Source organism: Equus caballus, chromosome 28 (genome assembly GCF_041296265.1).
Source record: "Equus caballus isolate H_3958 breed thoroughbred chromosome 28, TB-T2T, whole genome shotgun sequence".
Classification (NCBI taxonomy): Eukaryota; Metazoa; Chordata; class Mammalia; order Perissodactyla; family Equidae; genus Equus; species Equus caballus.
Genome location: NC_091711.1, coordinates 45746390 through 45764807, shown reverse-complemented (window position 1 = coordinate 45764807; position 18418 = coordinate 45746390). Strand labels below are relative to the sequence as shown.

At 57.2% G+C, this 18418-nt stretch overlaps 1 protein-coding gene across 3 annotated transcripts in view; it reads right to left on the bottom strand.

The window, feature by feature from the left end:
* Positions 1 to 18418, bottom strand: part of PARVB (parvin beta) — a 110064-nt gene that overhangs the window by 73705 nt on the left and 17941 nt on the right. Inside the window, exon 1 of one of the 3 annotated variants that reach the window (XM_070254047.1) lies at positions 3840 to 3896. The exons of the other annotated variants lie outside the window; for them this stretch is intronic. Within the exon in view, the coding sequence (XP_070110148.1) occupies position 3840 (1 nt within the window). The 5' untranslated portion in view covers positions 3841 to 3896. Of the gene's footprint in view, positions 1 to 3839; positions 3897 to 18418 lie in introns of those variants that run through there. 3 annotated transcript variants of the gene reach the window in all.

Genomic DNA, 18418 nt, shown 5'->3' with positions numbered 1-18418 from the left:
CTCGAAGCCCAGCACAGGGGCTGGCACATAGTAGGCCCTCAACCGATGTCAGCTGAATAACTGAGTGAAACATGCATCGCAACCACACGCTGTCAGGGTGACGGACTCAATGAGAGAACACGTAAAGTGCCCACCATGGAACGTCCTCAGCAGATGCTCACAGATAAGGGCCTACTGCGCGCAGCTGGCCACCGGGCGCAGCTGCAGCAGGAGGAGGCAGGCCCTGAGCCTGTCCCGGGAAGGTAGGTGGGTGACCCCCCGCACGTGCTGAGGCCCACCTGCCTCCTCCCTCTCAGAGCAATGTTCCCTCCCCGGCCTCTGCGCCGTCTTCAGGGGATGAATGTTTCTGTTCCAGTCCACCCCAAACTTCAAAGGCCCGTCCTACCTCCCCACCTGCACGGAAAGTTGCGTGTTTGGAGAAAATAACTGGAGGGGCACAGTCCACGGCTTGGCTCTCTTTATCTGTAGCTGGTGTTTCAAGGTTTGAGGGTCCGGGGCTGGGGAAAAGGAGGGGTGTCCTATTAACTCACTTTCAACCTTAAATCTCCTCCACTTAACAAAAGCAGTCTGGCTTTTACACACATTTCATGGAATCACCACAATGGGAGCTGCCTCAGTTTGCATCTGCCCATCCAGCAACCCCTCACTGGACGTCCACTAACGTCAGGCCTGGCACCCGGGGGCTGGGCAAGGACTCAGACACAGGCCCTGCCCCAAGGGCCTCCGCATCCAGAAGACAAATAATGGAGGAATGTGAGAACGCTGAGGACTCGGGAGGGAATGAGTGGCAGTCCAGGCAGGCTTCCTGGAGGAGGTAACCTTGGAGTCGAGTCTTGAAGGAGCCTGCCCTACAGGGTCGGGGGAGAGGGGACCATTTGTCCATCCCCCTGCTTCCAGCGGGTACGGGAGGCGTGTCCTTTTGCTCTGGGTTGCCCTGTAGCAGGAGGACAGCTCAAAAGCTGGGATGAGACAGGGTACTTCTGAAGTCCTGATCAGCAAATTGCCAGCTCTTCATTCTCCAGTTTCCATCTGTGCCCCATTCCACACCCAACTTGAAATCCCCAGACCGGAAAGGGCAGCGAGAGGTGGCCTGTGGGTGGAGACCGAGACGCCTGGACCCAGAGCCGTGGAGGAAGGAAGTCTGCCTCTCTCGAGGGCCCGCCCGCCCCACATCCTCTTAATGAGCTCCCTCAGGCTCCCGACAGCTGGGATGGGGCTCCCAGCACAGACCAGAAACGGCGGCTCAGCAAGCAGGTGACGTGGCTGAGGAGAGGCGGCCAAGAGCTGACATTGGCACTGGACCCATGTCTACCCAACCACAAAGTCCTCTCCACAAAATAGGAGACACGGGGAAGTCACGGACGCCTGAGAAATCCTCGGACGCTCTCCAGGCTCGGGCCCCTGCGGGGAGGTGAACAGCGAGGAGGGAGAGGGGCGGGAGGCAGAACAGCCAGCAGCCGGGATCAGAAGAGCCCGGAGCAGCTGCTTCACCTTCTGGGGCGCCTGTTCTGTGCCGGGCAAGGATGGCGGTCCTCAATGCAGAGAGTGGGCGGCCCCCGTCACCCCCGTTTCACCGATGAGCAACATAAAGTTCAGGGGAGTTACAGAAATCGCCCAAGGCCCCACGACTAGTAAGAAATGAGCCAGGGGCCTGTCCACCCCACCAGCTGAGCATCCAGGATAAACACACGTCCGTTAACTTGAGCCCAGTCATAACTTCCGTGTCCTCCACGCAGCAGACGTCAAGCCTGGAAGGAGACGCCAAACACACGGTGACCAGAGCCATTCCAGAAGAGACCTCGGGGTCAAAGCAGGGCGAGCGGGGGCCGGTCCATGGGCTGGGGGGTGGGGGCAGTGGCCAGGGAGCCACAGGGCCGGGGCGCCCTCAGCTCCGGTCCTCGAGCGTTGGGAGGCGGGACCCCTTTTCTTGCGGAGAGTTTAACGGGCCTCCTCATGGCGTCAGCAGCTGTATTTTTCAGGCAGAGAAAACACATCGGCACGGCTTTTTAATTAGTTTTTTGAAGTCCAACGGGACCTGAGAAAAACTGGAAAACAGCAGTCCGCACAAGAGCGAGATACCCATTTGGCCTCCATCAACATCTCCCCAAGGGAGTTCCAGACGCCAGGGCACAGGTCTTGGAGGGTTAAGGCAGGGTCAAGGAAGGGGAGGAAATACGGTGAAGCGCAGCTGAAAGCACGTCTCTCTGCAGGACTTCTCAGAGCCCTAACCATGCTCAGGGGCCTGGGATTCTCCCAGGGGTGGGGTGGAGGACGCAGTAATCAGGCCCCTCGTTAGAGGGAGCAACGCGAACAAAGTCCATCACTGCCCAGGAGGACCCGCAGGGTCTGCCCCTCCAGCAACCGCAAAGCCCTTTCAGCTGCCATGCCCTCCCTGCATGCACCCCTCCTGCACCACACTACCCCCCCCCCGCACCCCCTCCCACACTGCACTCCCTCCCTTCACCACACCCCTCCCTCCCCCCCACGGGAGCCCCTCAACCCTGCACGGCACCCCCACCTGCACTGCACCCCCCATTTGCACCACACCCCTCCTGCACCACATTCCCCACGCCCTCGCCCCCGCACCGCAGCCCTCCCACACCACACACCCCCCTGGCACACCCTCCCACACCAAACCCGCTTCACACCACACCCCTCCCGCACGGCACTCCCCTCCTTGCACCCCTCTCCCCACACTCCTTCCACAACCCCCCCCCACCGCACCGCACTCCCCCTCTGCACCCCTCCCTGAACCGGAGCTGCCTCGAGCTGGGAGGGTGCGTACCCTCAATTTCCTCCGATCCCTGGTGTCTCCTCCAGAAAGGCCCCACGCACCCACAAAAAGCCTGCTCAAAAGGACATGAACGACCAAGGCAAAAATCGGCTGTGACCTCCTTGAGGGAAGGGCTCCTCTCCTGGTCACCTTTGGACCTGGGCACCAGCATCCATTTCTCTAAAGATGTACCAGGCAGAGCCCAGGAAAAAATACGCATCCTTTATTCCATCAGAGAGGGCAAGGGGCATTGTTTTGGAGCTCTCTCGGTGTGAGAACCACAGGAGCACGTGAATGAGCGTCATCTCACCCAGTGCCCCAGCAGGGCCCAGGGAGACGGCCTTCAGGCCCAGCTGAAGCGCTTCAGCGAAACTCCAGATCCTATTCCCATTTGCTGTGTGACCTTAGGCAGGCCGGTTAGCCTCTCTGGACTTTGGTTTCCCCAACTGTAACATTAAGTTGTTATGAGGACTGCACGAAACAAAGCACGTTGCTCAGCACACATCAGCCGCACCACCGTCCCCACCTCACAGGCAGGATGACCGAGCATCAGCGCGATGACACCAGCTGCCATGATCGGTGCTCAGAACGGCAGAGCTGCGCTCCCCACAGACCACCCAACGGGAAGCCCCTTCCGCTGGCAGCTGCCTCCCAAAGAAGAGAGCAAGGGGATCTCTTATCCAGCGGTGACGTGAAGAGCCAGATGCTGGCTGCAGAGAGCCGGTTACAAGGGAAAGACGGACCCAAAGACCATTCAAGAGAAACCCATCGTACCAGACACCCCTAAAAACCCCGTGACTGCAACCTGTCCCTGAAAATGCTCCAAACACCCTTCGTCTCGGCCCAGAGACCCACCTGACCCACCCGAGGGATGGAGACTTCCCAGCATGCTTCGTCCACAAATCAGGCCCCTGGCCTCCCCTTCTGCACTGTCGTCCCACCAACGTCCTCACCACAGGGCCAGCCCAGGGTCCACTCCTGTCTAAACAACACGCCCCATAAAGCAGAGAAGGAACAAGGGTTTAGCTGCTGCTGAAAACGATGGGCGAGAAGACGAGGGACTCACTGGTGCCGTGGGTGCGGCCGGAGCAGGCGCTGGAGATGCAGCCAGGAGGCCGGCAGGGACTCGGGGAGGCAGGAGGCCCCAAGCTCATCTATGCACGCAGGCGGGCGGGCCACCATGACTTGCAATTCAAGGAAAAGGCCCTTTTAGGGAGACTTTGAGGAAGGCCACAAAGGAACAGGCTGCCGGGGGACCGCACTGTGTCTCAGTGATAGAACTCTGCTAACCACAAAATAGTATTTCTGTCCCGACCGCCAACGGCTTCAGGGCCAGGAGGCTGGTGCCCAGGAAAACGCACCCACGGGCGCACAGGGGGAAGGAAGGGAGAACCCGCACGTGCGGTGTGACCGAAGACACGTTTCCTCGGGCTCAGCGAGAAAGGGGACAGTAGACTCCGGCCTCAGTAAGTCTCCCATCTCAGCCCGGGGCCCGCAGAGCCGGCGACAGGGCTGGGCGGACCGAGGGTCCCGAGTGGGCACAGGTCTGGTTCTCCGTCAGAGCCCTGAACGCACAGGACATCACAACAGGCCCGTGATGCATCTCCTGGTCGCTGACCACGTCAGGAAGACCGGCGCTAACAAGACACACTTGTCACCCGTTTCCATGACAACAGAAACCAAACACGACAAACAACGCCGAAGCCAGAGCTGAGGTCACCAAAAGCAGAGGCCACAGATCCGCTGTTAGCAGCACCTACTCCTGGGGGGAGGGACGGAGGAAGACCCTGGAAGGGGGGTGGGGGGGCGCAGAAGCAGAACTGCACCCACGTCTGCCTGGAACACCTCCCCTCATTGGCCACTGGACACACCGGCTGGCGTCAGAGCCAGGCCCAGCGCCTACCAGCCAGGTGACCTGGACAGGCCACCTGTGGCTGCCTGGTCTCCTCCTCTGTAAAATGGGCGTCCTAACAATGACCGGCCCCACAGCGTTGCCATGGGGTAAATGAGTTTCTAAGGCGCTGGCACAGCAGGAGGCACTATTAGCTCTTCTCCATGAGAATTATTAGCCACGCCCCAGCTCCTGCGGGGAAACACTGCCTTCTGCGGGTGCTGCTTGCCTAACCCTCCGCCGCTTCCCGGGTTTGCAGAAGCAGGGAGGGCGCAGGGAGGCGTGAGCCCAACAGAGACGAAGGTGCCTGGAGCCGGCCCTCTGCTGGCAGGGTGAGGGAAAGGGGCTTCGGGGCAGCTGGCAATCGTGGGACACGCCCAGCCTACTCTGCACGGTGGCTTGGTGGTCCCACCCAACCCCAGGCAGCACAGGATGCCCGCTCCCGGGCACCCCTGCCCCACTCCACCCTCACCCCCAATAGACCTGCTGCAAACCAAGGGTCATCCAGAGTCAAGACCAGGGACCTGTGGCTGAAACTACAAGAAACACAAGGCCAATGTGGTCCCAAGGCTGATCTTGGTTTAATGGTTCTCACGTTTGGGCGACCTGACAAAGGACCCTGTTATGGGCTGAACTGTGTCCCCCCAGAATGCATATGTTGGAGTCCTAACCCCGGTAGCTCAGAATGTGACTGCATCTGGAGACAGGGCCTTTAAACAGGTGATTACGTTAAAATGAGGTCATATGGGTGGCCCTAAACCAAGAGGACCGGGGTCCTCATAAGAGGAGATCAGGACACAGATACGCAGAGAGGGACGACCATGTGAGGACCACAGGGACACGGTGGCATCAGCGAGCGAGCTGAGAGAAGAAACCCAGCCTGCTGGCAGCTTGATCTTGGGCTTCCGGCCTCCAGAACTGTGAGCAAATAAATTTCTGTTGTTTAAGCTCCACGGCTGTGGCATTTTGTTATGGCCGCCTAGCAAACTAAAACTAACACAGAGCCCGAGGCCAGGACAGCAAATGGCACTGGTGCCCGAGGCAACGCGGCTTCAGTGGGAGCAGGGCGAGGGCGTCCCCCATCCGAAAGGAGGCCCTCGCCAGCCCGGGAGCAGCACGACTCTGACCTGAGGGCGCCAGCGCTCCAGGAGAGGGGCCTTTTGCTCTGCATCTGGGGTGGGGGAGGTGACCTCAGCACCTCTGTGTCTGCTAGTCAGCCAGGCAGATCCTTGGGGGGCAAAGATAAAGAGGGTCAGGCAGGAAAGGAAGGGCAGCCCAGCTTTGAAGAGGAAACCACTGTGCCCTTGAAAAACCATCAAAGAATCAGGAGCCCCACGGTGGCGTCTTAGAGCCAGGTGCTGACACTTCATTGTTCACGTAGGCGCATTGAGCGCCTCCTGCCCGCCAGGTGCTGGGGATTTGTGGCACTGGGCCAGGCAGGGGAGCGCAGGGGAGGTGCGTGTTTAGAGTAAATTAGGGCTGGCTCATCCTTGATCCCACTTGACCCTCCTCACGGCCCCCCAAGGCAGAGTAAGAATCCTCATAGCATCCCCACTGAACGGACGAGAAAACCAAGAAGGGAGGCCCGCTCGGGGTCTCCAGCCAGGGTGTGCGCCCTGCACCTACTGTGCGCCAGGCGTCGCTCAAGCCTGGCGACAGTGGTGGGAACGACCAAGGGCCCGCCTTTGAGGGGCCGGTAAGAAAGCGGGAGAAAAGACAATAAATAAGTAAATAGGGTATTTCAGAGGATGATGTGCGCTGTGAACACAAGGCGAGGGGAGATGGAGGGTGGCTACAAAGTTCTAAAAATCAAAGCATTACGTTGAAGGGCGAAATATTTCAGAAAAACGGGGAACCAGGATGGCGAGTCTGACTAAGGAGCAGATTCCACCAGAGCCGCCTGCCTGGTATACAGCAGGCGCTCAGAAAATGTTTGCTGTCTTACCACTTTCATTTCTTCCCAGCAGTCTCCGTGAGGCTGGGGCCTCAGGCAAATCTCTCGGGAGCCCCCATCCCGCCTGCTCGAGGGGCAGGCCAGGTTCAGCCCCACCTGTGCTCTGGGGGCCACATGCGACGGCAGACCCAGCGCCCCGCCCAGAGCCACCCAAGGAAAAAGCCCAAGAAACGCCCCTCTCTCTCCTCCACAGAAGCCCGACCAGTTCACAATCAATCCAACCGGCAAAATCACTGGAAAGAAAACCCACACAGCCCCTCCGGCTCTGACCCCCCCGACTCCAGGACTGGCTGAGTGAGGTTTCACAGCCACACCCCCAGGACTGGCTGAGTGAGGTTTCACAGCCACACGTCTGTCTCAAGCCACAGACCCCACCCAGCCCTGCATGGGAGGTCTGCCCCTCCTCAAGGTCATGCCCCTTGACCTCCGGGGGCTGTGGATCTGAAGCTCTAGAACACTCTTGAACACTGACCCCGGCCTCTGGAAACTCGGCTGGACCCTTCACAAATGCAAGGCCACCAATATTTCCTGCGCTCTCGAACTGAGCTGCTTTCTGCTCTTTTAAGATTAATGCCTCCTTCCAGGCACTGCCAGGTCGTCGCACATGTGATCCCCAGGAGGCTTCACAGAAAGGAACAGCCTGTTCCCCAAGCCCAGCCCCACCCCCATGCAGCCCTCTGCCCTTCCATGGCAGGGCGTGGGCAGGAGACAGTGAGAATGCCCACCTGAGCCAAAAAAGCCATCCCAGGCCTGTCCATCAACGGGGGCACCACGCCCCCAGGAGGCCACACGCTGGTCCACTGAACATCTCCCACCAGGCCCAGGGAGCAGGGGAAGGCCTGGGAAGGGAAACAGAACGCGGTAATAGAGACCACACCAGCTCGGTCGCAACAGGGCAATCTGAGCTGGCTTGGACAACGGCAGCTTTTCACATGACCTTGAGCAAGCCGCCTCTCGACCCATCTAGACAAGCTGACTGCTGGACCCTCGAGAGCAGAGAGTGTGTCCTCTGTGATTGTGGCTCGCCAGCACAGAGCAGGCCACGGATGAGGGAATGGATCACAGGCCAGCTGTGACCGCGCTGGACCACCACACACGCCCGTGCACAGGGGCCTGACTCTGGGGACTGCCAAGCCCCAGACAGCCTTCTCCAACTTGACCATCCCTGTCTGTCCCCCTCTACACCACGATGCTGAGGGCAGAGGTCAGAGGAAACCCTGCGGACACCCAACAAATGCTTGTCGAACAAAATACAGTCTACTCTCATTACTCACAGATTCTTTTTTTAATGTTTTTTGGCGAGGAAGAGTGGCCCTGAGCTAACATCTGCTGCCAATCTTTTTTTTTTCTTCCTTCTTCTCCCCAAAGCCCCCAGGTACAAAGTTGTATCTTCTAGTAGCAGGTCCTTCTAGTTGTGGCATGTGGGACACCATGTCAGCATGGCCTGAGGAGCAGTGCCACGTATGCACCCAGGATCTGAACCGGCGAAACCCTGGGCCGCCAAAACGCAGCCGCGAACTTTAACCACTTGGCCACGGAGTCAGCTCCTCGCAGATTCTGTATTTGCAAATTCCCCGACTCACTAAAATTTACGTGTAACCCCAAATCAGTCCTTGCTCTGCTCACCGTCATTCGCAGACACGCGCAGAGCGGCAACACATGTAAACTGCCCGGGTGCTCGCTCCCGGCTGGGGCTGAACAAGGTGAGCTCTGCCTGCTTTCAGCTCATGCTGTAAACAAGGGGCCTTTTCACAGTCTATTTAGCGCCAGGCTTTGCGCATTTTTGTGCTTTCTGTTGGTGATTTTCTGTTTAAATGGCCCCCAGCAAAGCGAGTACCGTCTAGTGCTCCAGATGCAAGCAGGCTGGGACGGGCCATATGGAGAAAATACGTGTGTTAGGTCAGCTTGGGTCAGGCTCGAGTTATAATGCTGGTGGCTGTGAGCTAGGTGTTCATGAATCAGTAATATATTAAATAGGGTGTCTTTAAACAGAAACACACATAAAACAAGGTTATGTATTGATCGGTTGATAAAATGTTGTGACCAGAGGCACGCAGGAAGCGAGTCCTGTATTTCCCCTGAGGCCGGCTCGGCAGGGGCTACAGGCTTTGTGGTGACTACAGAACAACATAAGCACCGTGAGCACGAGACCGCGCTGTATGTGAGAAGGCAGGAACTGAACTGAGCCCCTCACCCGGGCCGGCTCCGGACACCTCCTCCATTGTCCATGGCTTCTCTTCTTGAGTGACATCTAACTCTCTCCTTGGCCTGAGCTCAGAGAACTCAGGCTTATTCCAACCTTTGTCTGGGCATGGATGGGCCCGTTACAGATGACATTTGCCCGGTAAGTCCCACGGGTGTAACTCCGACTTCCTCACACCCACACCCCAAACACCGGGATTTCCAGACCACCTTTCTTTTTCACCACCGATTTCTTTTGCTTCTGCCTCAGTCCAAATTTCTCCTGCTCAAATGTTTAAAGTTTCCTATCGAAAGCGGCTCCTCTCTCCCCAGATACTGCAGCTAAAGGTGCCCCCATGACAATCAGCCACGAAATCCTCACGCACGAAGCCACCTTTCATTTCTGAATCCTTTCTACCTTCTCAGAACATAAGAAGGAGGTTTCTTCTGATGACAAGTAGAGAAAGCATTGCAGAAGAAGATGCGACCTGGGACATCACACCCACCCTTCATTATGCTAAGAAAACACACCACAAGGAGGATGACAAGTGCTATTTAAAACCAAATGACAGCAGTCTTCGCATCCGTTTAACGACAGGTCCTCAGCACCTGCCAACAAGTTAAGTGAGATTCTCTAAAGGAAGAGAAGTGCGACATCTTTTTTTCAGCCGATACGATACAATCAATACAATCGATACAGTCGACGTCGAGCACATGATCTTCTGAATTTACACCCGACACCCACATTTTGTGGCAAAGGCCACCTCTTCCCCCAACAAGAATGAGACTGGGACACTGTACCAGCTCATTAAATTTCTCAAAGTGACAGGGACTGGCATTTATTTTAAAGGAGTATATGTCAGAAAAATTGCTGTTTATCTTATGGCTGCAAAATTGTACACGATGAAATTATAAAGCAGAACTTCATCTAAAAGGACTCATCAATTTGTAAGCTGTGGGCACTGTGCAAACAGAAGCCTCGCAGTCTTTTTCAAACAAAAAAAGAGAAAGATCACCCCTCCTCCTCCTTTCTCCCTTCCAAACCAAGAACAGTCTTCAAGACGAACTCCAGAGCGAGCGGAACCAAGACACAACACGACCAGCGATGCGTTCACATTTATCCCCATCACCCCTCACCTCTGGACATGATAACATCAGCGGTAATAAGAACTCGCAGGTTTTAGGCACCAAGCACAGAGTGCCGTGGGTCGAATAGCATCCCCCCGAAAATTCATGTCCATCTGGAACCTGTGAGCGTGACCTCATTTGGAGATAGGGCCTTCGTAGATGAGATCAAGTTAAGATGAGGTCCCACTGGCTTAGGGTGGGCCCAAGTGGTATCTTCCAGACGGGAGAAATTGGGACTCAGAACACACACAGAAGGAGGAAGGCCTGGTGACGACAGAGGCAGAGAGGGGAGTGATGTGGCTACAAGCCAAGGACACCAAGGACTGCCAGACCACCAGAAACCAGGAAAAGGCAAGGAAGGATGTCCACTCCCAGCGCCCCCCAAGGGCCCCAGCGGCACTTCGGACACACTATACGCTATGCCCCATTCTATGCCCTGGTCTCCTGAACTTGGCCAAGCGGGCACATCCCCGAGACAGGTCTGCTCCAGGTGCGGATCAATTCAGGCTTCAGCACTGTCACAAATGCCCCCTTGGACGCCTCCTGGGACCCACTGTGCCAGCTCTCTCTGGGCTTTGCTCTTGGCTGAAATCCAGAACAAGCCTCTTCTCCCGTCTTGGAATTTTTTACAAATACGCATTATTTTTAGCAGCCGTTACTGCTCTGCAGTCACTTCATTAGCTTCAGAAGCAAATAATCCCATTACATATCACTTGATTGGCTCATAAAATTATCCTTTGCTCTAAAAAATATTTATCGAGCAGGCCACCATGTGCTGTATCGTGCTTGGTACATTACTTTTTCAAAAAATAATTTACTTGGCTAATGATCACATATCCCCTAATTCAATTTACTCCTAAATGTGTTTAATTTTCCCATAAATGGAACTACAAGCTTACAAGCCAAGCATTTTTGCCAGGTGGAGACGAGCAGCTCGGAAAAAGGAGAAGAGAAACTGTCAGCATCAGCGCCCATCCCAAAGGGCTCCACCGCCAGCTCCCACCCACTGCCCTTCTGTGTGCTTCCCAGGCCCCCTGCCCTTCTGTGTGCTTCCCAGGCCCCCTGCCCCTCTGAGCGCTTCCCAGGCCCCCTGCCCTTCTGAGCACTTCCCATGCCCCCTGCCCCTCTGAGCACTTCCCAGGCCCCCTGCCCCTCTGAGCACTTCCCAGGCCCCCTGCCCCTCTGAGCACTTCCCAGGCCCCCTGCCCCTCTGAGCACTTCCCAGGCCCCCTGCCCCTCTGAGCACTTCCCATGCCCCCTGCCCCTCTGAGCACTTCCCAGGCCCCCTGCCCCTCTGAGCACTTCCCAGGCCCCCTGCCCTTCTGAGCACTTCCCATGCCCCCTGCCCCTCTGAGCACTTCCCAGGCCCCCTGCCCCTCTGAGCACTTCCCAGGCCCCCTGCCCCTCTGAGCACTTCCCATGCCCCCTGCCCTTCTGAGCACTTCCCATGCCCCCTGCCCCTCTGAGCACTTCCCAGGCCCCCTGCCCTTCTGAGCACTTCCCATGCCCCCTGCCCTTCTGAGCACTTCCCATGCCCCCTGCCCCTCTGAGCACTTCCCATGCCCCCTGCCCTTCTGAGCACTTCCCAGGTCCCCTGCCCTTCTGAGCACTTCCCAGCCCCCGCCCTTCTGAGCACTTCCCATGCCCCCTGCCCCTCTGAGCACTTCCCATGCCCCCTGCCCTTCTGAGCACTTCCCATGCCCCCTGCCCCTCTGAGCACTTCCCATGCCCCCTGCCCTTCTGAGCACTTCCCATGCCCCCTGACCCTCTGAGCACTCCCCATGCCCCCTGCCCTTCTGAGCACTTCCCATGCCCCCTGCCCTTCTGAGCACTTCCCATGCCCCCTGCCCCTCTGAGCACTCCCCAGGTCCCCTACCGGGCACTTTACACAGTCACCCTCCCACCTGCCTGGGAAAGTGGGGGCACGGACAGCAGAGTGGCCTGCCTTATCAGATTCAGGAGGCAGGCAGTGCCCGGGCAGAAGCTGGGCAATCCAGCATCAGAGTTAGTTCCCTTGGCCACTTGTTCTCCTGCCTCTAAACCAAAACTCAGCCGGAGGAAGTCCACCCGCAGCCCAGGCGCTGAATCACCCTCTCCTGAGCTCCAAACGGACAGTGCCCCTGGCACGGGATCCGACACAGAGGTGCAAAGGCAGGGGCCAGCGTCGGGCACCGCAGAGCCGAGCAGTGCGGCCGGGTGACCTCGAGTCGTGGGGGGTGCGCACAGTGTGGCTCCAGGCACGTCATGGTCACAGTCAGGCAAAGCCAAACAACACAGAGGAGAGCACACGTGGCAATGCCACAGGGAGAGGCAGACAGGTGCTGAGAGCACATTCCAGGTGGTGGGGGGTGGGGGGGGAGGGCCCCGAGGGGGCGACAAAGTGGCTCAGGGTACAGGGAATGTTATCCAAGCCGGTTGGTAGGACCACGGGTGCTTCTTAAATTATTCTTTCAACTGTACATATGTACACTCTTTTGTGTGTGTAATATATTGCACAATACTTTTTCATTTTTCTAAATTGTGATAAAATATACCTAACACTAAATTCACCATTTTAACCATTTTTAAGCAGACAGTTCAGTGGCATGAAGTACATTCACGACGTTGTACAAGTGTCACCACCACCCACGTCCAGAACCCTTTCACCTTCCCAAACTGAAACTCTGTCCCCATCAAACACCAACCACCCCCTCACCCCCAGCCCTGGGCACCCACCATCCTACTTTCTGTCTCTCTGAATTTGACTCTTTTAGGGAGCTCATACAAGTAAAATCAAACAGTATTCGTCCTCTCGCGCCTGGCTTATTTTACTCAGCATCACATGCTCGTGGTTCGTCTGTGCTGCAGCCTGTGTCAGGATTTCCTTCCTTTGTGAGGCTGAATCACGTTCCAGTGTGTGGATGTACGACACGTTGCTTATCCAGTCATCCGTCGATGGACATTTGGGCTGTTTCCACCTTCTGGCTACTGTGAATCACGCTGCTGTGTCACAGGACATGTTTTGATGGCTGAGTGCCCAAGCAGGAGGGAGCGCGGGAGAAGACACGCATGCAGAGACTCTGGGTACCAGACCCTGCTCCACCCTCTCACTGGGAAGGTAATCACGGATGGCATAGCCACACTGTCCATGTGACTCTCATTCTCATTCAGGGGGTCCCTGTAAAAGGCACAGGGAGCAAGAATAGACTACTTTAAATGGCCATCTCCCTGAGAACATTCTAGAAAGTAGAACAGGTCACGCAAACGCGGTTTCTCTAATTGTTGGTTTATACCAGGGATTGGTGAAGTGCGGCCAGGGGGCCGAACCTGGCCCACCACCTGCTGTTGTAAGTGGTGTTTAGTGGCTCACAGCCACTCCTACACGTTGACATACCATCCACGGCTGCTTTCGCCACACGACAGCAGAGCTGAGTCGTTTCTATAGAGACCAGATGGCTTGCAAAGTCTAAGATATTTACTCTCTGGACCTTTACAGAAAAAGATTGTGGCCTTTTCAATGATTAACAGAATTCATAATACAGTTTTTAAATGTTTCCAAGGGGCGGGGTATTCAGGATCGAGGGGTATGGCAGGATTCTCTGAATCGGGTGAGGAGAGGGGACTAAAGTCCTTCGACTTCCCCTGGGCCAGTCGACCAACGATTTCTGCAAGTCCAGCTTCTGCCGCTCGTGTTCAGTGTCCACACCGCCCCTTGGGTGGCAGGACCCTCATGTAGCACTTCCGGCTAATTCCTTTAACCTGACCTCCGCCTGCGACCTTCCAATTCCACCCACACCCTCAGTCACTGGACAACTCTGCGGCTGCTGTGGCGAATGACCACAAGCTGGGAGCCTGAAACAACAGACGTCCGTTCTCCCACGGTTACGGAGGCCAGGAGGCTGAGGTCAAGGTGTCGGCAGGCCGCGCTCTTGCATAGGTCCCGGGCAGGCTCCTTCCTGCCTCTCCTCAAGGCCGACGGTGGCGCCAGTCCTTGGCTTGTGGCTGCATCGCTTCAATCGCTGCCTCCGTCGTCACACGGCCTTCACTCCTTGTGCGACTGTCCCTCCTGTCCTCCTCTTACAAGGACTCCAGTCATATCGGATTAGGGGCCCACCCTACTCCGGGACGGCTTCCTCTTAACTTACATCTTATTCACATCTGCAAAGACCCTATTTCCAAATAAGGTCATATTCACGGGCTCCAGGATGAGGATTTGAACATATTTTGGGGAAGCGGGGGCAGGGGACACAATTCAACCCATAACAGAGACGTTCACCCCATCTCCTCCCACAGCCCCTCCCTGGACCAACACACAACATCCACATACGCAAGGTGCTTCCTGGCGTGAGCAGCGTCTATTAAGTGCAGCGCTGACTCCACAAAGGGCTCCTTCCATCGAGAGGGGATGCGGGCAGTTGCTTCTCTCCCTTTTCCTGCTGTGGCTAAGCTGGTTCCAGCACAGCCCTGCCCACTGGGGACCATCCCTGCTCATGTGCTCACTGAGACACGGAACCACTCACCTGGCACACCAAGGCTGGGCCTACAGGATTCCTTGGTGGCCAAACGCCCAGGGCTGGAGTCACAGGCCATATATGGACGCAGCTGAGCCAGCAGAACATTCTCCACTTTGTTATTAATCCCCGCCAGTGCCTATAAACAGTGCGAGTGACATAAAAGCTCTCCCAGGGCTCCCTCTACCTTCATAAGAATTATCTATATTTTGCAGAAGGGGATTTGCAGCCACGAGGCACGTGTCCTTGATCACACGGCACCTGTCAGAGGAGACGTTTTCCACTCACTGGCAGGAGGACTTTCATGGCTGTGTGGCTCGAGCGTCGTGGAAGACTAATGGTCCTCCCACCATGGCTGTTACTCAGCACAGATGGAGCTCGGAGCCAACAGTGACCAGGAAGAGCCACTGGCAGCCAGAGACTTTATTCCACAGATTAGACAACCAAAGGCAGACACCGCACCTGCGAGGGGTGCATGCGGGGCACAGGTGGAAGTAAACGCCGGCCTGGGCCCAGCCTCGGCCTGTCTGCACTTCTCTGCCCACTTTTCTCCTCCACGCGTGCACCTGGTGGCGAACGTGTACGCGCTTAGATGGCATGACGATCACGAGGCCACTTCTCACACATCGTCAGGTCTAATTCTTAAAGCAATCCTGGAGACTGGTAAGGGAGGTGTTGCCATCAATCCCTTTGTTCAGCTCAACACCACCAAGCTAAGAGGGGACAAGCAACCCAGGTCTTGTCTCTGCCCACCAGTTGGCAGCACCAGAGTCTTAACGGTGCAGAACATCATTGGGGCACGGGGTCAGGATGGGGGTAGGTATTTTTAAATAACAGTTTAAGGAGACAGAAAGAGGACTAAAAACAGACCTCGAATTGAGGGCACAGAATCTAAGCCATAGGTCAGGGGTCAGCAAACCCCTGGGGGCCAAATCTGGCCCCTGGCCTGTTTTTGTAAATAAAGCTTTATTGGAACTCAGCCACACCCATCCATTTAGCATTTTCTATGTGCTTGCTCGCCACAGCGGCAGAGCTGAGTAGTTGCCACAGAGACTAAAATGTTTACCTTCCAGCCCTTTACAAACAAGTTTCCATCCCCTGCTGGAGGTGATGACCGAGAAGCGAGGAAGGAATCTGGACGCAGCCAGACACAGGCACCCTCCCAGGGCCCTGTGTACCCATGATACTTAAACAGAAACTCAAAGCTGGAGCCTTTGTGGGGCTGGTCCACGGCGGGAGCGTGGAGCATGGAGCATGGCAATCCCAGCCAGAGCCAAGCCGAGGCTGACCTGAGGCCAGAACTGCTTGGACACTAAAATCCACCCACTCCAGGCTCCGATGGCTGGGGCCGTCCCAGGCAGAGGCCTCCTGCCTGTCCTAGGCATGAAGCACCAGCGTGAATCTGATTTCCAGCTTCAATCTCCAGGGCCCACTGCGGTCGAAAAAGTTCCTTGCATGGCGCTCAGATGTCATACTTAAAACTGGATCCCTCTAACATTGAGGAAAATGAAAACAAATCAACAGGGCCACGCCAGCGGTGGGCATGCGGCCTCGGGGGGCCTTTTACCGCTGGAGAAATCTAATCGACCTCGCGATGCCGCCCCACTTCCTGTGCGCCCTGCTCATATTATCCCTTGGCGGCTATCTTTACATGGGTAAAAAACGGTGGACAACACCCAAATTTAATCAGACCAGCGCTAACCTTGAGAAATGGACCTGCAATTCTTGCTCAGAGCCTGAAATGAGAAAAGGGAGAAAGCGTCCCTTCTTTGGTGACCGCTGACACCTGCGTGGGGGCATTGTCTATTCTGACACCAGCACACACTGCGTGCACAGAAGTCCACGTGGGGACCTACAGTGAGGAGACCACTCACAAGGGACCTGGCTCCCCACCCCCTCTCGGGGCCTCAGTTTCCTCACCTGCAAAATGAGACTCAATCTGCATGTCACTTCTCTAGGAGGAGGCACAGCCTTGGAGCCAGGGGGCCCAGCCCTGCAGTGCCTCCCGCGGCCACACGGCTGGGAGCCCCAGGTATGTAGGCATCCAATTTTAAGCACAGCTTGCTGCCCACCCCGGTGACAGGATAGATACGACGGGCTGAGGGTACACACTGCCCTGACCCCAACAACTGTCTTCCCGGAGCTGACTGGTGGGGGGTGGGGCTGGCTCTCCTCCCCCCAACCTGTGATGCTGTAGGGACTGGAGCCAACCTCGAAGGGCAGGGTCACACCAGCTTCAGCTCCTGGCCCGCCTCCTCTAGGGCACGCTTACACAAGGCAACCCTTTCCTGCTGGAATAACGCAAGCGGGGTCTCTTGCCTGGAACCGTGCTGACCTGCGTGGGTGCTCCAGGCTCAGGCCCTCCGAGCTCCGTTAGGGCTCACCCATCCACAGGCGAAGCCCAGGCCCTGGCGCTTGTCTTGGTTTGGGGGAGGGTTTGGTTTTGTTTCTTGGGTTCTCAGCAATGGCTGCTGCCTCGCATCTCTGGGTGGAAGGGCCCGAGCGCCCGCTGGGAGACAGCTGCGCAGGCCCGCGCTCTGCCCCAACAGCGACCCCTCCGTGCTGAAGTCCCTGCAGATGCACAGCTCCGCTCCCCTCTGCTCACACTGCAGCAAAGCCGGGTCGCTGGACTAGCTTGCGTGGTATCCTCTTTAACAACAAATACGCCTCAAAGAGGAGGCCAGCAAGGGCGCAGGCTCCACGTGGCCCGATGGCACAGCGCCACTCCTGCCACCGATGGTCATGGCCAGAGAGGGTCCCAGACCCTCGCTCACCCCCCAGCCCCTGTGCCTCCCCCCAGCCCTCGCGGCTGTACTCATGCCCAGGGGCTGCCCAGACAAAGTACGCAGACCCCAACAGTTTATTTCCTCACAATTCCGGAGGCTGGACGTCCAGGATCCAGGTGTCGGCGGGGCTGGTTTCTTGGCTTGTTGACGGCCACCTTCTCCCTGTGTCCCCACATGGTCGTCCCTCTGTGTTTCTGTGTCCTGATCCCCTTTTCATAAGGACACCATTCACACCGGACCACCCCCGTGACCTTATCTAACTGGATGACCTCTGTAAAGACCCGGTCCCCAATAAGGTCACACTCTGGGGTGCTGGTGTTGGGACTGCACCACACACACGGAGGTGGGGCACACGACTCATCGCCTTCTTCCCACAGCCCTCTGGGCCTCCCGCAGGCTGGTCCCTCTGCCTATACCCCAGCCTCCCCACCGTCTCCAGGTCACCCCTCAGCTCGGAGTCCAGACACGGCCTCCGCAGGGGAGCCTTTCCCGACCCCAGGCCAGGGCCGGCCCCCCACATGCTCTGAGGGTCCCTCTTCCTTAGGGGGTGTGTGGGGGGGTGTGGGCTGCCTTCCAACTGTTCCGGAACCACCTGAGGGCAGGGTCTGTGCTGGGCACATTGTGGGCTCTATTCCAAGGCCTGCCCACCAAGCGTTTGTTGAAGGAACAAAGGAGTGAAGGAAGGAGGGAAGAAGTGAAGGAGGAATGCAGCACTCGCTCCGGTTTCACATTGCTCCTGAGAGAAGGCGGCCGGGGAACCACAGTCGGCTCCCTCCTCTCACTGCTGCTCCCTAGATGTCCTTACGCCACATCCTGGCCTTGGGGGCCCCTGAATCCCCTCCTGAGCCTCCGAGGTGCTGTCTGGAGTGAACCCTCCCAGCGAGTGTCTCGCGGCAGGGCAGGCCTCCTCCCACCCTTTTCACAGGCGAGGACACCGAGGCTGAGGGTGACAGTGACTGACACAGGGTGACAAGGCAGAGTGCGGCCCGGGGGCTGGGGACACAGGCTCGCCGTGGATACCAGCTCCTCTGCGCACCAGCCAAGGGGCCCGGGGGCAGAACGTCCCTCCTCTCCAGCCTCCAGCTCCCTCATCAGTGAAATGGGATCGCAACAGGCCCACCCCGCAGGGCTGCCGTGAGGGCGATGGGTCAACAGGAGGCAGCACGAGGGCGGTGCTGCTCCAAGGAAGCAGTCAGAGCCTAGCAGGCAGACAGC